The following is a 19,090-nucleotide window of genomic DNA, read 5'->3' as shown; positions in this document are numbered from 1 at the left end:
ATTTTGGAATGTTTTACATTGGATCCGACAGACGGCGCTACCATCGCAGTGTCAAATTTTAAATAATATTCGAATTTTAATTTTAGTCTGTCCCGAAATTTAAAAAAAGTTTTGTTATCATTGTGTTATATCGTGTGTGACCATGTGCTGGATCGTTAGATATTGTCATAACATTTGAATAATAATTTTCATCAAAATGGCTTATTAAAAATTGAAATTTTGAAATTAAAGACGCGTAGACAGGACAACGTCTGTCGGATCCGCTAGTTTTTATAGATTTTCTTTTTTAGATGTAACAACATGCTATGTATTCAAAATTAAACTAAGAATCTGACTATTTTAAATAAATTCAATAACTCCTGGGAGGATTTTATTTTTAATAAGTTTTAAAAATTATCAAATTCTAAATCCATCAAATAAATCATGCGGGACTGTGGAATCAAGATTTGAGAGATCGTATATTAGCTTAAAATTAGGTATAAGCGAGTCTACGATTCGAACTTATGAACATAACGAGAGTGTGGGGAAATTTAAAGATTTAAATCGATAATCACATTGTTCCGGGTACTTGCATTCATTAGTGGAAAATTATTTTCACATCAGACAATAGAGCATATTGTGATTGTTACTTATTAATGTTACGTCTTCGTTACATATCTCTTTATCTTAAGCTTTTCCTATATTTTGATTTGATTTTACGTTCGTATATAAACAGAAAAATACAAGCTATTGCATTCTGACAATGATTTTATTAGAATAAAGTGATATGTGTTATTTTTTCTATTTAATCTAATTACGTTTGAAGGCGACCTATTATTTATTTATTTAATTAGCGCACTAAAGTCTCAAAATTTATTTTCAACGTTTTTTTATCTAGTAAAACCATGAGCAAAAACAAAATATATTTAAATGTCTAAAGGTATGATTTCTCACGAGTTCAGTTATTTTTACGATTATTCATACATTCATTGTTTATCTGATAGCTATCTGAATAACCGACTGTAATTTGCGTTTACTCTTCGTCAATTTATCCTTGATTTAAAACTTTAAGATATATATTAGAAATTTAGTAATATTTAGAAAATTTAGTCTCTAGGAGGATTCGTAGACCTGACAGAGAGATCTTGGCGCTTGGGGTGTAGGTTCGATTTCAGGTCGGAGCATAAATTACTAATAAAGCGCGCCCAATGAGTTGCGAGGACTTGACCGAATTGTCAATCCTGTCAAATGAAGTGGGTGGTTATGGGACAATTTCACTTTACTATCAGATCGCAGATGTAGTTAAACTAAAGTTGGAACGGAATTGAAAAATAAATGATTCTCTTCTTTTTAGGTACATGCAATGCACCATAACATCATAAAAAATAAAACAGCATGGAGTAATACGAAAAATTTTAAAAAATGAACTTAATTAGTATATTAGTACTTACAGCAGCATGTTGAGTTGCATCATTGACATCAGTCTCGAAATTCCACTGCGCTGCCACATTGTTCGTGCATTCCTTCGAGGCCTGTTCATCAGCCTGCTCCAAGAAGTCTTTGATCTGATGGAGACTCACTTGGTTTATTCTATTATCTATGCCATTTGTGTTGAGATCCCTGTTAATGTCAAAAGGATTTGTCCCAACGAAATTGGGATCGTTTCGCACGAAACTAGGGTCATTCCGACGGAAATTGGGATCACTGTTGATGTCTATGCGGTCGTCCCTATTTCTATCGTCAAATGGCCGAAGAGTTGAGCTAGGACCACTTCCATAGTTCACGCTAGGATATCCATTATTACTTATTACTGGTGTGATCCCGCTTAAAGTGGTAGGGGGATATCCCGTTGCGCTTTGAGGGCGAGCAGTGCTGAATTGAAAGTTCCTATTTCTGTCAAAGTTACTCCCTATGTTAGACTGCGTGCTGGATATTCCGAAACCGTAAGGATTCCTCTGGGTACTGGATAATGGCGGTAAGTCCAATTGTGGATCAGCAAAAGCAAACACTGGAAAAATAAATCTTAGCCAAAGGCTTAAAATCTTTCTTGTTTGAACACAAGCCATTTCAGGCTAGTTGCGACCTTATCAGACTAAATATTCCCTGTTATCACGTTGGTTAGTGATGCGTGGTTGCTGGTTGCGTTCGCGTCGACAACTGTTGGTTGACGCTGGGTACTCAGGCCGTGTGAATTAGCTTTGTTCTGTACGTCTGACCAAGTACGAAGTTAGACCTTGTATAGGTAGGTAATAATTTCTTGGAAGTTGGTTTTAGTTCGAAATTGTAATTATCAATACAAATATAGAAAAACGTATGGTACATTCAAGCTTTTTTAAACAGTGATTTATACATAAGTTGTATGAAACAATTGGGACGGGCGAATATAATGTTTATATGAAGCCCGCAATAGGGGGCATAATATGGGGCATACATATTAATATGTCCTTGTCAAAGGGACTGACTATAAAAAAATTTAGTGGCACAAGTGCTCGACCGATGAGTGTAGAAATTCGATTCAATCGAACGTTGTACAACTAGACTATGCAAGAGTATTATGTGACGTTATGCACTTACACCCAAACCCTTAATACATAACACACTGGTAATTAGGTCATAGATTACATAATCTATGACCTAATTACCAGTGTAAAGAGCCAAGAAATTGCATTCTGTCCGTCGCTAAAAATCGATTGTCTTCTAACGATTGGTTATTGGTATGCCGATAGGATAGGAAGGAAGTCTGATCTCAGATAGTTTTGAATCTGAGATTGTGGATCAATTATTGGGGTTGGCCGTTAATAGTGTAGATATATTTATTTTATACTTACGGAAAACTTTAAAATCCCTTAAACTGACGATTAGCTAATGAACATTACATCAGTGACCCACCTAACACTAATAGTGCTTTCCAAAGAGCACACTTTAAAAATAAATGAAAGTGTAATGAGTTTACGAGAATTTTGTAAGATGTATATCCCTACATCGTTTTACAATTAGTAACATACTTTTAGAATTTACCTTAATACATTACATAACTCATCTTTATGACTAAGGAAGCCTTATTTTTCATAATTTTATTACTCATCTGTCTTTTTTCATCGTTAAGGAAACACGATGATAGAAAGAGACTATATAAATTTTAGTTTAGACTGATTTAATCAATCAATCAATCAATTTATTCATGTAGGTAACATAATGTACACTTACAAACGTCAAATAAGAAATATACATTAAATGCTTCTAACATTTACTGCCAGTTCTCAAATCAAGGGCGTAGAACGGAAGAGAAGAACTGGCAATAAACTCTCCGCCACTCTTTTTGATCGACATGGTTCTTTTAGTTATTAAAAAAATTGTGTTTGTTAAAAAATTCATTTATATGAATCAAATGAAATAACACAAATGCAATTACCGAAAGCGCAAGTATAATTGAAGTCACGCTGTCGAAAAGATTTTTTATATTTTTGTACGTATTAAATTACTTATTATTTTACGTGCTAGGCACTTATAATATAAGGCATAAGATATAAGTATAACTTTTAGCTCAAGGAAGATAAGAAAATGAAAGTTCTCTTATCTCAAGAGATTATATTGGAGTGTCTTTACACTGCTTACAAAACTTCGTTGACCTTATTGCAACGTGTACTAAAGAAATCCTGATAGTTGCCATGGTTACCATTATCAAATGCAAGAAGAGCGAGTTTTTTTTCCATGCTAACTTATAAAGATTTTTTTCAAAGCCTTTTCGAGATAAAGCCTTATTATATTAAACATATCTATCTATCTGTGCACTTAGGTAGATGTAACTTAACTGGGTCAATTAATGTTCGGTTTATGATATTAGTATATGAAAAGTGTTGGCATAGTAGCCTCAGCGTGCGACTCTCTTCCCTGAGGTCGTAGGTTCGACCGCCGGATGTGCACCGATGGACTGTCTATGTGCGTATTTGACTCTCGCTTGTAGAAGTAACACATCGTGAAGAAACCGGTAGATTGTAACTCCATTGATTTTTGTATGATATTAGTACTTTGACAACATACAAATTTATTAATTACCCCACAGCATATACAATACTATTTTATATTGATTCTTTTCATATTATTAAATTCTTTGAAATGCTTTTAGTGTATTATGAAAGTAAGTTCATGTTATTGGTTAATCTTTAACGTTATTTTCAAAGTCAAACAAAACGTAAAAAAACCCATAAGGTGCGTAACATCTTGACATCGTCGGTAGGCAATTTTCCTTTTGTCCTAGTTACCGTGAGAACAGCCATGTAGTATGATAATTCTACATTCAAGTATATCATTAAATGCGTAGTTATACGACGCATACAAAATACGATAATAACCTTTTTTACTATTCGAGTTGTGCTCAGTATTGTTTGTTAGAAATTGGATTCAGAACGTAAATAATAATATATGGTTATTTCCAACTTTCTTTGATCTTTTATTTGTAAGTACGAGTATTTATTGTCCTATTGCAAGTATTTGGTAACAACAACAATTTCTTTTAACAATAAATACATCGATATATCCTTAACTTAAATGAAGATTAAACAACATACAATTCAAGTCAAACAGTTGTAGAAATGAATGCACAGCCCGTACAATACCCTAAGATGATAATAAATTGAGGGTAATTAATAAAATCAATTAAATATAAAAACAATAACTAAGGTTACGAAGATAAATCTAAGTATCGAAGAATTAAATTAAAAATTGTCATAAATGTGAAATTAATGTTGAATAATGGTGTGATTGACAATAAAATGACTGAAAATGACATTAAAAATTTCTTTTGTTTGCGCATACACTTTAAAAATGTTACCAATTTAATTAATTAAACCTTTAACGTTTGAATAATATTTCTTAGAAAATCTTAAAGCACGTAGAATAAAAAAGAACACAAAACATCATCATTCGTCACTGTGATTTGTTTATTTCTTACCTTGAGATAACCATTGCAGTTACAAGTCGTGGTTACTCGTGCGCATAATGAATAGAGGTGATTTTATTGACACGCAGCACAGTATTAACTACATTTTTTATTTTTGATATCACTGTACACTTTTATTATGAGACTAAATACTCTAAGATAAATTGAATAAATAGAAAGGTTGGCTGTTAGACTGAGATAGGCGGCCATTAGAAGACGCCTTGAGGGCTCTCAAATACGAAAAACTTCATACAGATATAATGGTGGAATATACAAAAAAAAACACATATATTTCAGTTGTGTTGTAATCGATTAAAATGATCAATAAGACCTATAAAAGGGGATTGGAGGACTTTATTATGTTATTGAAAATTTTGTCAACTTTATGTATGAGGATTAATGACTAGTTTTAATTTAAATAATGATGGTTATGTCGCAGCCGACCAGTTAAATTAGCCGTTCAATTAATAGCCTAGCCGTTAAACTAGTGGCATGAAAGAAGTTCAGCCAATCGTTTAAACAGCTAGGCAAATGACTTGTATCGATGACGTTTTATTACTTGCTTCGCCTGTTGACTGTTAATTAAAATTTATTTTTAATGGAGTCGGCAAACCACAACTTTGATCGTGTTTTCCAAAGTTTCATGAAAAACAACAAGCACACTGGAAGAATGAATGACAATCATAATCTGAATTTGACTCAGGCAATTTAATTTTTAAAATAAGTACTTTTTTATGTTTCATCAAGTACTTATTTTAAAAATTAAAAAAACAACATTTCAATTTCTGCTAAATAATGTCTCTATCGTACGAATGGCCTAAGCGTTAGCCAGCCAGTTGTAAAAAACGCTGCGGCTGAATTTCTTTCAGGTCGCTGGTTAAACGGCGCCGTTTAGTTAAAAGACTAGGCTGTTAATTAAAAAGCTAACTAAGCTAGTTGGCTGCGACAGTAACAATCCACTTACGAACACAATATTTTTTCTTAGATTTATATTATTTAGCGTTGGTAATCAATCAACTGCCGAAAAACAATTTTGTAGAGATTTATTATATCTACTTCCTTAAGAATTGCGGTTAGGCTTACGACAAAAAGTATGGCGGTATACTTCATGTTTACTGCTAATGATATTTCTTTGTTTAATATGGAACTAAAAATATTTTTATTAAAGTTACTGAAAACAGCCATATTCTTGTAATCCGTTCATGCCATTCTTCCTTAATAGTTATTTTTATTAAATTGTTAATAGTGCTTTTTTTTAAGACAAACGGGCAGGAGGCTCACCTGATGTTAAGTGCCGCCTATTGACACTCAAAATGCCAGAGCGAGTGTGTTGCCTGCCTTTCTATTTATAATAATAAATATAATATAATTTGTTCAATTACACATAAACAAAGAGTAGAAAAACACCGAAAACGAACTAACTGCCTTGGTTTAAAAGGTTTTTGTGGGTTACACACCAGTACAAAATTCTTACAATCAAAGAGTACAATGAAACGAAAACATTTTACATATAATATACATGTAACATATATCTTAAATTATGATAAAGAGTCAAGCAATCACCTCCTAGATTGACCAAGAAATACGTTATAATTCACTATACGTTATTCGTAACTAACGCTTGCAATTTTAGACTCTTAGTTCAACAGAATCAGTTTTCAATTTTTTTATTTGCTAGGTCACGGCTGCATCCGTAACGCTTTATTGTGCGACTTCCCGCCATTGAAATCGAAATTTAGAATTGATTTAGAACGATTGTTATATCATCGTTACGATTCAAAAAAGAGCATTATGTAATGAACGGATATAATGCAAGTTTTAGAAAAAAAGGCAGAAGGTGGTATGATGGCACAAATCTCTTTTACATAAAAGGAAAATAACAAGGGGTGTTTGTGCAGTACGTAACTAGAGGGGGAAGTGTATATGTATATATGTCTATGTCCAATTGGTTTCTGTACTACTAAGCTATATTCCTAACATTATTGAACTTGAATTTTCTTGGGAAGAAAACTAAATAAAAACATAAAATAAATCTCATAACTTTATTGTATTACACTTTGCGAACATTCTATGACATTGGGTCCGTTAAATAATTTACTTTAGCAAGCCTTCTTTGATCCATGTAGCTTCTTTGTTCTGGACCACAATATTCTGAAATTTAAAAAAATCTTAATTTTCGTATAACTTGATTTTAATAAGAAATAGAAGTCTACACACATATTTATATTCTATTCTATTTCTATTAAATTTCGGAATATTTTGTGTTTAACTAAACAAAAATAGAAATACGTATAGTTTTGTATTTTCTAATGCACATCATAACCTCTCAATAAAATCGATCAAATTAAATAATGAAGATGCGGCAGTATTAGTGAAATAGTTATTCAGTAAAATCAACAGGAACATTTAGTAAAAATGACGCCTTTTGAAGTCAAATTAGTCGCTGTGGTGACTTTAGGAAAACAGCACAATTAAAAAACACAATTGGGGCAAAATTTGTTACCGTGGTAGGTTAGTTCTATGTAATGGTAACCACAGTTCATTCAGTCGTATAATTATTATGAGGTAATACTTACGAACAGTACTTGGTTCCCAACCAATGTGTTCCCCGGTCCTTTCGTTCTCCGCCTTCAGCCAGTCATAAAGAGGCTGGAAGTATTCCATGACTCCGCTAGCGTCCATGTTTCTTTGGCCCGTAAGAGCCTCCATTGCATCAGGCCATGGTCGAGAAGATCCGAGTTTCAGCATGTTTCTATCAACAATTATGCTTTACCAAAAGGAATGTACAGTGAATAATTGTGAATAATTTTTAAATTAAAAATCAGTGGTGCTATAACCTCTTTAGGCCTTGGCCTCAGATTTCTTAATCTGTTTCATGATCATTTTTAAATCTAATAGGCAAGTAGGTGATCAGCCTCCAGTGCCTGACACATGCCGTCGACTTTTTGGGTCTAAGACAAGTCGGTTTCCTCACGATGTTTTCCTTCACCGTTCGAGCAAATGCTAAATGTGCACATAGAAAGTAACTCCATTGGTGCACTCCCGGGGATCGGAACCTACGACCTCAGGTATGAGAGTCGCACGCCGAAGCCACTAGGCCAACACTGCTCTTCATTTAATGTATAAACTATTTTAATTACACATTTAACATGTTCTTATTTTCTGAAGACTATTCAATGATAATATTTAGCAACATCATTTGAGACTTCTATGAGTAATTAAATTCTGTATATATCAATATTAGTAATTCCAAGCATTAAGAAAATTTGACATACTTCAACGCGTTACCAGCCGCAGTACTTTTGTATATGTCACAATTGGAGAGGAGCTTGCTGGAATCACCTGGAGAGTATTGTCCAGCCAACTGACATAGAGAGCGATGGAATTGAAACTGTATTATATACGAGATGTAGTAGCTGAAAATGAATGAATTAAATAAAAAATATTTCACTGTTAAATTCACCTTCAATGTGTAAGATCAATAGTTGTGTCGAGATATTTTTCAAGCATACAATAATTTGTATTGTAATTTGTTGACCCTGACCCTACTGAGTCTAGTAATGAAAATTAATATTGTTTTACTGGGCAACGAATCCGATACCCTGATTTATCAATCAGCAACAGCGGAGGCAGTTAGCAAACTCGTAAAAATTATACAATCAAATCTTTATGACATAGAAGTTTAATACTTGGGTAACATAAAATCTATTAATAATATAATTTATTAGCTATTGAAAGGGGGAACGCTGCTAGTATCTTCGGAACCTTGCCTAAACGGACTCCTTTTAATAATTTATTTTAGTTATTACATTTTAAGACTAGTTATTAAAATATAGTTAATTATATGTGAGTTGATTATTAGAAAAACTACCTTATAAGATATCACATTTAAACCATGATTGCAAAAGCAAAAATTGAATTTTACGTTTTATTTGTCGTTAACTGCGTACATTTTGTTTCGCCTTAATATGAGTTTTTCGAAGCCTACAATAATGGAACATTTTGCTAAGCTACCCCAAAGAAACTGCTTGCTTTTCCGGAACAAGAACAGATTTTTAGGTTTTTCTGTGGAATCTCTTCATAAAAACCTTCCTCGGAGTTCAATGAATAAATAAAAATTGTCGAATAAATCCAGCCGGCTTCGAGTTTCGCGCTTATCAACATATTATGTGATACATTTATATTTATATAGATAATTAGACATCAATCTTTATAAGTGGCCCTATGTATTTAATTTCCTAGATTATTATATTACCGCATATATTCGACATCAGCGGATACGTGGTACTTCGCGGCAGGATCGAAGTCATTCTCACTCCTCGGTGCTGGAGGCTCTATACCCTGGATGGACTCCCTCAGTTGCCAGAAGTGACAATTATATTCCTGTGGTGAAGTTGTGCCGCGAAACACTCCGTACCGGTACAAGTCCAAGAGGTAGGCGAACGGCAGGAACACAATTTTATCTAAACCCTGGAATTTGTCTATTTTTAGTATGGGTTTAGCCATGTATGGTCTGTAATTGAATAAATAAATATATTTGATGTTTTTTTAAAAAGAAACTGAGTCTGTTGTAACATTCCTGCATTAAATAATGAAAAAGATTAGTAACTAATATTTATAGATCCGTAAAGACGAAATGTTGATCGAGCTAGAGAATTTTGTTCTAATTTTCGAGATCGAATAAATTAGATTTTTTTTTAGAATAAAAAAAACTAAATTTATTAATTACCTAAAAATGCAAAATAATTTTTGGAATCCCTTGTACTGGTTTGATCTATAACCTTGTTCTATGAAGATTATCTTTATTGTCTATAATATAATTTAGTAAGAAATATATTTTAAGGTACCAAGCTCGTATGGAGATATTAACCAGAATTAAACCATAAAGAAACTTCAAGTTCTTTTAAAATATTTACAAATATATATACAATTTAATTTAATATTATTTTTAATTAAATTTAAAATAATTACTCATATTCATTCTTTATTTTTCCTCACACTGATGAGTTATGTATTAAGCATCTGCAATTTGATGGCGTACAGTAAGATTATTTTACAAATGTAAATTGATTTAATTTGTAGTAATGACATTTAATAGAATTGTAATAATTACCATTTTATATAATTGATTGATGTTTGATTCGTTGTCATCCGGCCCATCTTCGAGCAAACCAACTAATTTTAGATGTTTTGGAGTTGATACTGACAGGGAAATGACGTCACCAACTGCCTCATGAAAACCTTAAAACAAGGATTATATTATATTTTATAAAATGTAGGCCAGTTATCTAGGGGACGGGAACAATAGATCATGGGTTTCAAACAGGGTTGTGCACCAAACAATTTTGTTTATGCGAAATTAATATGTCATAGGTACTTATAAAAAAAGAAATGTTTTTAAAGCTTACTTACAAATTATGTATGACGGCCTAATTTATTACAAAAGGATGCTTATAAACAATGTAAGACACAAGTTTTAAAAGTGTAGTCATTCTAATACATAATAACAAACCTGGGTTAGCTCCCGCTCGATAAATGATTGGTTGGTCTTTATATTGTAAGTAATACTGTATGTGTCCCATTTCGTGGTGAGTAGTCTTAAAGAAGTCGTTTGTGATGCTTGTACATTGCTTGATCCTAAAATTATCATTAACAAAACAAACATTTATAGTAAAAAAATAGTTCAACCCTAAAACCGCTACAAATACGTTGTAATCTATAATCTATACTAATATTATAAAAAGAAAATATTTTTATGTGTTTGTAAAGAATTGGCTCAAAAATTACTCGCCCAAGTATTTAAAATTCTTTCTACGATGGAATGCTACATAATCACAGATTAAAATAGGCTATTTTAATTGCAAGAAATAAATAAGGATTTATATATTCTAAACCTCAGTGAAATGATTTTAAAAATTACTCGTTGATCTCATTTATTCTGTTATCATTTGCTTTCATCAAGTCCCGTGCACATTGGGAGTCAGTAATACATTATTTCATATACATTTTTATTTAGTTATGTGTTCTTATTTACTGTACGTTCGTAACAAAGTGTTAAAAAAATAAATATCCAACCGTGCGAAGCCGGGACGGACCGCTAATGTAAAATAAATTATTAATTTAAAGTTATTAATGATTGCAATTTGCAAAACTAATAATAATTAAATCTGCAATATAGTTCTTTCTTATTTATTTCATAATGAAAGTTTAGGATATTAACTTATTATACTATATAAAAGAATATAGTATTTAAAAATAAAAGAACTTTGGTAGACCTTTCGATTAGATCTATAAGTGAACTCATTACAATTTTAACTACTTAGGTAATCGTTTTCTCTTAATGTTAGATCAGGTTGGCCTAGTGGGTTCGATCCCCGGCTGTGCACCAACGAAGTTTGTCTAAGTACTCATTTAATACTCACTCATATGATTAATAAAGAACTCATCTTGAGTAAACCAGATTGCAGAACAGATACATGTTGGACTTGCCTGAAATCTTCTCCATCAAAGAAATCCCAAGCTGAGGCGTGGCATACAAGGTCTCGCCCATCTTTTGGTTTCTCAATGATTGACCGCTCCCAAAACAACTCGGGCATTCCGCTTAAATTGAGTGATTTGAAAAAGTCTTCAGACATTTCGAAGAATTTTAATGGTGTGTAGTTCTGAAAAGTTCAAATTAGTAATAAATGACATTTTTTATTCCATTTCTACTTAATAATAATAATAATGGATCATTTATTTGCCAGAAAGTGGTAAATTTAGATCAAACAATTGTAAAAATCCATACAATGAAGGTAGGAAAATATATAGAAAATAGGGATGTAAATGTCATAATAATAAGTAAAACTATGTATTTATAGTTCATAGTTATCAAACTTATGGTCCAAACACTCGCCCACGCTTGGCACTTGGCGCCATTTTTAAAGGCTTGCCTTTAAAAATTATATATACTAAGGGCCTGTTTCACAATGTCCGGATAAGTTCCAAATAGGCTATTTATTACTTATTGGTAGGATAAATAGTATTTTTGCGTTTCACGTAGTATACTTGCGTACACAATGCGTAGTATCTTATTTGGAACTTTTATCTTTCTAATAATTTATGTGTTGCTTAGCTATTTGGCACTTTATCCATACATTGTGAAACAGGCCCTAAGTATTTTAAATTTTCTACTCATATCACATGTCAATGTTTAAAATTATTTAGTTTTACTTGTGATTATATACTCTAACTGTCCTAACTTATATTAAATCAGTCTGATAATTTATCACACGCGTTTATATAAAGTTTAATTTTTTAGGAAAAACTACGGATTATAGTGCATTACCTCTTAAGCTCTTCACACCTATTTCGTAGATAAACCTTATTTAAAATAATACGAGCTATCTAATTATTAAAGATCTCTCTTCTATACTTCAAAAATACCTTCTTAACCAATGTGTCAGTTACATCAACGTCTGGCTTGTCTGGGAATGGTTTTGTGAACTTTTCAACACCGCCCCATGTTTGAGCCCAGATGTTTCCTAGAAATATATTTAAAAACTTTATACATTATCTGTGTTATAGATTTGGTGTGCTAAATAAATTGTTGCACTTGTCTGTGCTTGGACTAGAGATATAGTCAATCAATTACAATCAAACGGAACGCGACTAGAGCCCTAATTATTGGTTATATATTTACCTAGAAGATGAGCTGGAATAGGCCCCTTAGCCGACACAACATCTTCTCCATATTTGAGTCGCAGATGCCTTCTAACATATGCATGGATCTGCTGATACAGCGGCTTGACCTGCGTCCATAGATTGGCCAACTGCTCCTCGATGTCATCAGTTTCGTACTCGCTGAGCCACCACTGAGCGACGTTGTCAAAACCTGGAATGTAAAACTATCACAATAAAATAGAATGCCTTCACGAAATCTAATAATTATTAAGATTTCAACAAAGACGCATAATTGCACCAGTTTAATTAAATATTGGAAGTGATATAATTTGAATAAGGTCAAATTATTTTATATCTTAAAAATGAACCTAGAATCTCCGGGTAATAAACAAAATGTAGAATGATAAACATCAATGTATCTATCTCAATAAATCTAGCTACATATGCAACAACACTTAGGGCCTGTTTCACAATGTATGGATAAAGTACCAATGCAACACATAAATAAGAATAAGATACTTCGCATTTCTTGACAAATAGCGCTATCTGACAGTCGTGAAACTCAAAAATACTGTTTATCCTGCCAATAAGTAATAAATAGCTTATTTGGAACTTATTCGGACATTGTGAAACAGACCCTTAATCTATCAAAGTTGTTCTTGTAAATATAAATATAAATACCATTTAATTTCGCTGCTTCATTGTACATGTTGACATATTCCGTGAAGTTTGATTTAGATGCAGCACCGGCTGCTTTATGCCACTCCAACCAAGCATGCTTCAGCTCTTCAGCATTTTCGCTGCTACTAAATACATCAGTTACACCTGAAATATAAAAATATTTATTTCAACATAAGTATGAATTAATTGTTAGCTAGTTCGTTCGCTCAGAACTTATTAATGTCTAATTAGTATCCCAATGTTAAACGTCAAATACATATTTTTGTGGCACAATGTTTTTGTCGCAAAATTTTAAAATTTCCGCGCCATGTATTCATAATAATCAATGTAATTTGTTTTTATATAACCTACTTATAACAATATATAATATATCTACTACTAATATAGTATTATTTCAATTTGAGCTTACTAAATTAATAATCAAATATATATAATGTCTAAAAAGTATAATTAGAATTTTTTTAAAAATTGTGTTGCTTGAAATGAGAAATTGAACTATACGAATTACGAGTTATAACCAAGACAATGCCTTACTTTGTAGGCAAAATACCGAATTAAATATCTTAAATGTTAACAAAATTAAGCTTTTTTTATAAACAACAATATACCTGGCTCAATAGTCAAATCACATTTGGACTGGTCAATAAAATCACAGATAGTTGCTTTTGCGTAAGTTGATTTCATGTTACTAATGGCTTGAATGAGCCTTTGGTTCAGATCTTCTGGCAATGCTGAAGTACCCAAAACAGAATACTTTTTAAACATACGCTTCAAATCGTCGTCATAGAACTCATGCCACGCATATGTCATAGTTTCTTTCCAATATTCTTTTTCTTCTTCGGCGATTTCTAACGAAACTTGTAACTGAAAGAAAGGATAAATATGACAAAATGTAAAAACTAGTCGGGGGTTTAGAGTAGGTAGGTACTTAACGTATTGATTGCTCAAACAACGGATACAAATTTGGTTTCCGGATATTAATCCGGAAACCAAATTTTTTATGGCATATTTTGATTATGTAAATAAGAATGTTTAAAAATATGTATGAAAGTATATTATTATTTCAACAAAAAAAAATGGCGTTCACGTCATTCGTAAACTAGTTTATTTTAATTAAAATTGCATCTTTTAGTAAAAATTTAAGAGATAGAAAAAGACTCTGGGCCCAATGGCATGACACAGTATTATTTTAATAATAATAAAAAAATAATCAGGACTCTTAGGGGCCAAAATAATATTTATTACATTTTACACTTACCAATTTATCCTCATTATACTGCGTTATATTGGAATCATAAGCCCACGAAGCTAATGTTAGGCGATTTTTTGCCTTTCCCATAACTTCATCTAGGGATCTCATATATTCCCGCCCTGATGCTTCCTCAGCAGCCCTTTCTTGAGCACGGCCTTGGGCTGCGACGACGAACACCGAGGCGATCGCGCCTACGAGGGCTAGCTCCACGATGATTTTGAACATCATCTGTCATAAAATAGTAAATATTAAACTCTAAATATTTTTATTCTGAAGTAGATGGTTACCATAGAAACATGGTATTATAGTGCATCTTTTAAAAAAGGTCGACGAACGAGATAAATACGTTTTACAGAATTCAATTATACGTATATATTATTAATGATATTATATGTAGTACGATCGGACTCGACAGCCGATGTCTAATACAAAAATCTAATTATAAATTTAAACCATAATCTAATCCACCTTAACACACACAAAAATTTACATCAGAATTGCTCCATTTAGGAGGAGTTCAATTACAAACACACGTATAGAAGTTTTTTATAAATATCGTATAAAACTTACCTATGCAATGATGGTTTTAAAATTGTGAATTTGTCATAAACTATTTGAATTTACCAAACGCTCAAACAGATTTGAGTGAATTCAATATTTTGTTTACCTTATAAGTGATCCTCCAACCGTAAAAAACTCTTATCTATGTCAAGGTAGCTTACTCATCTAAATCTATCTGCATATACTTTATTAATGATATTAAATTGACATTGCATGCGACTCTTATTCTTGAGGGCGTACTTTCCCCGACTGTGCTGTATAGAACTGTTTTGTGCGCATTTAATTTACTCTTACGGTGAACGAAAAAATTGTGAGGAAAGCGACATGGAACAGATCCCTTGCCAGCAATTAGAAAAACAAATTATCACGAAATCTGACGAACACTGGCTTTTTTTACCTTCTAACCGTCTACGTGGCTCTAATAGTAGTTTCTATATATAAGTAAAGAAACTTAGTACGAAGTTAAATATCTTTATGAGTATGTTAGGTTAGACTTAAACCACTTATTAGTCTTAAAACAAGCTAGATTGTAATGTTTCAAGAGACAAAGTATTTAAAAAAAATAAAGCATTGGGCAGCGAAAGGCTATTTTTGGCTGAATTGAGAGCTGATAAAAATTTTCAGTAAAGAATAAAAAAAAGTAATAGGAGGGAAATACAAAATAATTAAAAATATAGTAAAGATTTGATAGACGTGTAAGTATTCTCTTTATCGACTTAAAAGATTTAACAATGGTTAAAGTATATCTTTACTGACAGAAATCATCTTACGTATACATCAAGATTATATTTATCGGTATATAGATTATTGTTTGCATTCTGACATTTTATCTTTTCCAATAATCCACGTTCAAATATTTTAAATTATGGTTTTGACAACTTACAAGTAGAACTTTTCTTGCAGTTTGCGAACAATATCCACAGGGCATTTTTGAAATACAACCACAATCATTTCAAGACATAAACTGATTTTCTGTGGGCATTTGTATATATGCAAATGAATTAGTGTGTTGTCCTGTTTGTCATGCTTGTTTGAGTTTTGAAGCCTTTTGTTAGTAATTTGGAGCCGAAACCAATGAGAATGACGATATTGCGAACGGACAAATCTTTAAATTAATTTTCAAGGCATGTTTGCCTTGAAAATTAATTTAAAGATTTGTCCGTTGTCCGTTGGCTGTTGCCAAATAAGATTTTTTTGTAAAACTATCTTACTATGAAACTGTGGATTGAGAGCTAGATAGATTAAACTATGTCTATAGAAATCAAGCTACAAATTACATTTATATAATCAGAGGTACGAGCTAAATAGTTTATACATAATTTCCTATAAATATTTTAAATACAATTCAATCTACAATTCGGCCTTTAAGAAATGTAATGTAATATAGAATTAAAGATTCAACCTTTTGAATATGTCACACAAATTTGCACGCCATTATGTGTGGCAGAATATGCGAAGCTCAGATTTGATTGATAACTATATTATTATACCTACACCATATTCAATTTTTTTTAATTATTTCTTAATTTTTTAAGGAATAATATAAATCATACATATTATATAAATTTCATATTCAATGCTAATATAATATTAGAAAGAGTAGATTTGTATGAAGTAAATTAAAACACTACTGAACTGATTAAAAAAAAACTTAGTAATAGATAGAGTTAGATATAAGGGAGTTAGTTACATTTATGTACAAAATAAAATTATATATCCATCCGTTTATGGTCCGGGCTGGCAACTTATTGAACCGCAACTGGCAAATTATTTGCCCATGTAGTTGTGTTGTATTGCATGAAATCGTTAACAGTTTTTGTAAATATTATTACCAAAAGATGCATTCTTAAAATAAACAAACGAAGTACGAATCTATGAATCATTACTTATTTTTGTATTTTTATAATTAACTTACAATTAACGATACTAAATCATAATCAAGTTTTAAACTTTATTACTGTTTTATTTATAATAATAATGTATTTTCTACTTCACCTTTGAAAATAGCGTGTGAATATAGCAACGTATATTGTATATTTAAAAAAATATTTTATTTTTCTTCACAAATATCTTCTCGTCTTTAAGGAGACTAAAAATATTAAGTATTTGAGTCTAATATTTAAATCAATGAATAGAAAAACGTCAAAAAAGTCGTCGAAAAGTATCTACATAAAGGATTATAAAATAACTATAGGTTTAGGTATTTTTACGGTACTATGGTAGGGTACGGTGCTGCCACATAATAGTCAGATAACTCAGAGTAAACAGGTCTATCATGAAGTTTATTAACCATCATAAAATGTATGCATATTAAAATAAAAATTCCAGAACAAAATATTATCGTGCCCTTAGTTGACGTCTTTAATCTATTATATTCTATTTGTACACTTACCGATGCTGATACGCCCGAATCTCAAGTATATCTGAGCAAGATTCAATAGGCAGATCTCAGTTATCGAAAGATAATGTCTTGTTCTCTTTATCCTGTGTTATTGCACGGAATAGTGTTGTGCTTAGAGTATTATTAAGAATAAAAATAATAAGTCATAGTTTTAGACGTAGTGCCATGTTGCTAAAAAAATGCCAATCGCGTTAAGATATGAATAATTTAATAGATAAGTAGATGATCAGTCGTCTGTGCCTGACACACGCCGTATAATTCTTTGGGTCTAAGGCAAGTTTAATAACGTCATATATAATAACCTCACGAAGACGGATACAAAACGGATGAGAGTCGCACGTTGAAAATACTTGTTGATGAACGGTTTCCTAAAAGTATTGTGACGTCTAAAGTGTTTATAATTAGATTTATAATTTATTGTCTAATTTTAATGAGGACCGAATTGAAAATCTTCGTATACATATAAGTATAAAAAATTCAGAGCAAAGATAGTAATGGCGACTCGGCTGGTTAATTCCTAACTACATCACTTCTCATGCGAATTATCCTTATTTCAGTACAATGTCATATTTATTTTCAACCTCGGGTATAAAACCTGTCTATTAAATTAATTACAAGTATCCTGACCATAGTTGCAAATGTATTTACGTATTCTTGTTCTGTGTCAATAACGAGATATCGAAGGCTTTGTTTTTGTATAAAGTAGATTTTTAATTGAAGCTATAACCGAGCGAGTTGTAATCACTTTGAACAAATTAAATTATTCAAATATTGATAAAATTAAAGATTTATGTCATTTTCATGGCACCAATAAAAAGCTAGCAGCTTTTGTATAAGTTGTTTTAATTACTAGTAGTTGAAAGTGGAAGGAATAAATGGGAATAGAAAAAAAATGGAATATGGATATTGTAATTATCACAAAAGAGAAAATCGAACAATTATTTATTATGAATTAAAAGGCTATCAAAATTAACTGCGCTAAAAGTTTCGTTCCTTTGTTTTTATTTGTCTAAATATTGTACTTAAACTCAAAATAACTTTATTCATATGAGTAACCAAGTACACATATGAACGTCAAGAGAAAACATGTTTTTTTGATTATAAATTTACATTTACTACCAGTTCGAAAGACAAGGGCGTAGAGCGGGCTATATAGTAGTAGTGATGTCTACCTAGTAATAATGAATTAAACGTGAATCTTTTTAAGAGTTGCATTCATTTATTTTTATATTTATTTATAGACTCCCTCTCCACCTGCTACGGTCCTGTCATACCTGTCTCGCTTTATCCACTTCGTGACACTCAACGGTGATGGGGCCCTTAAACTTGTCTCCTCTCTAGTACCTCCTGGACATGTTCCAGATATGTATGATAACATACATGTTGGTCTCCACAACCCGACTTCACCATCCACGTGCTTTATATATCCTACTTATAAACCGCGTCTCATTCATCCGTTTTACCTCCGTGGTATTCTTATTACGTCGTATTTATTTTTTATAGAGGTGATAAAAAGAATCTACTTCAGAAATGACACTATTTTAAATTCGTTCTTTTAAATACGTTCTTACTTTTAAATACCTAATTCAATGAAACAAATGCTGAAATGGACTAT

The 19,090-nt window shown here is 31.7% G+C and overlaps 2 protein-coding genes across 3 annotated transcripts in view; both read right to left on the bottom strand.

The window, feature by feature from the left end:
* Positions 1 to 2,147, bottom strand: part of LOC110996458 (angiotensin-converting enzyme) — an 82,689-nt gene extending 80,542 nt beyond the window's left edge. The window contains exon 1 of the mRNA XM_022264125.2: positions 1,431 to 2,147. Within this exon, the coding sequence (XP_022119817.2) occupies positions 1,431 to 2,045 (615 nt within the window). The 5' untranslated portion in view covers positions 2,046 to 2,147. The remainder of the gene's footprint in view (positions 1 to 1,430) is intronic.
* Positions 2,148 to 6,946: 4,799 nt separating this feature from the next.
* LOC110996459 (angiotensin-converting enzyme) lies at positions 6,947 to 17,539 on the bottom strand. Of its 2 annotated transcripts, none has more exons than XM_022264127.2 (13): positions 17,467 to 17,539; positions 14,520 to 14,741; positions 13,870 to 14,125; positions 13,262 to 13,405; positions 12,600 to 12,791; positions 12,344 to 12,441; positions 11,408 to 11,580; positions 10,431 to 10,555; positions 10,032 to 10,159; positions 9,174 to 9,388; positions 8,194 to 8,334; positions 7,495 to 7,670; positions 6,947 to 7,069 (listed from the first exon to the last, which is right to left on the bottom strand). In XM_022264127.2, exons 2-13 carry the CDS (start codon positions 14,739 to 14,741, stop codon positions 6,987 to 6,989), a joined length of 1,953 nt encoding a protein of 650 aa, XP_022119819.2. In that variant the 5' UTR covers positions 17,467 to 17,539; the 3' UTR covers positions 6,947 to 6,986. The 2 variants fall into 2 exon arrangements, with proteins under 2 accessions (XP_022119819.2, XP_045487762.1); XM_045631806.1 differs by lacking the exon at positions 17,467 to 17,539 and adding an exon at positions 15,084 to 15,107.
* Positions 17,540 to 19,090: the final 1,551 nt, after the last annotated feature.

The sequence above is a fragment of the Pieris rapae genome, chromosome 2 (genome assembly GCF_905147795.1).
Source record: "Pieris rapae chromosome 2, ilPieRapa1.1, whole genome shotgun sequence".
NCBI classification, from domain to species: Eukaryota; Metazoa; Arthropoda; class Insecta; order Lepidoptera; family Pieridae; genus Pieris; species Pieris rapae.
Note: the sequence above shows the minus strand (reverse complement) of the source record. Positions and strands in the feature narration are given on the sequence as shown.

Excerpts from the sequence above, each read along its gene's own strand:
- LOC110996459 (XM_022264127.2), bottom strand. The coding sequence starts at position 14,741 with ATGATGTTCAAAATCATCGTGGAGCTAGCCCTCGTAGGCGCGATCGCC. Across the intron at positions 12,442-12,599 it reads TATTCCAGCTCATCTTCTAG|GAAACATCTGGGCTCAAACA; the intron begins GTAAATATATAA and ends ATATATTTCTAG. Across the intron at positions 10,556-11,407 it reads TTTGATGGAGAAGATTTCAG|GATCAAGCAATGTACAAGCA; the intron begins GCAAGTCCAACA and ends TGATAATTTTAG.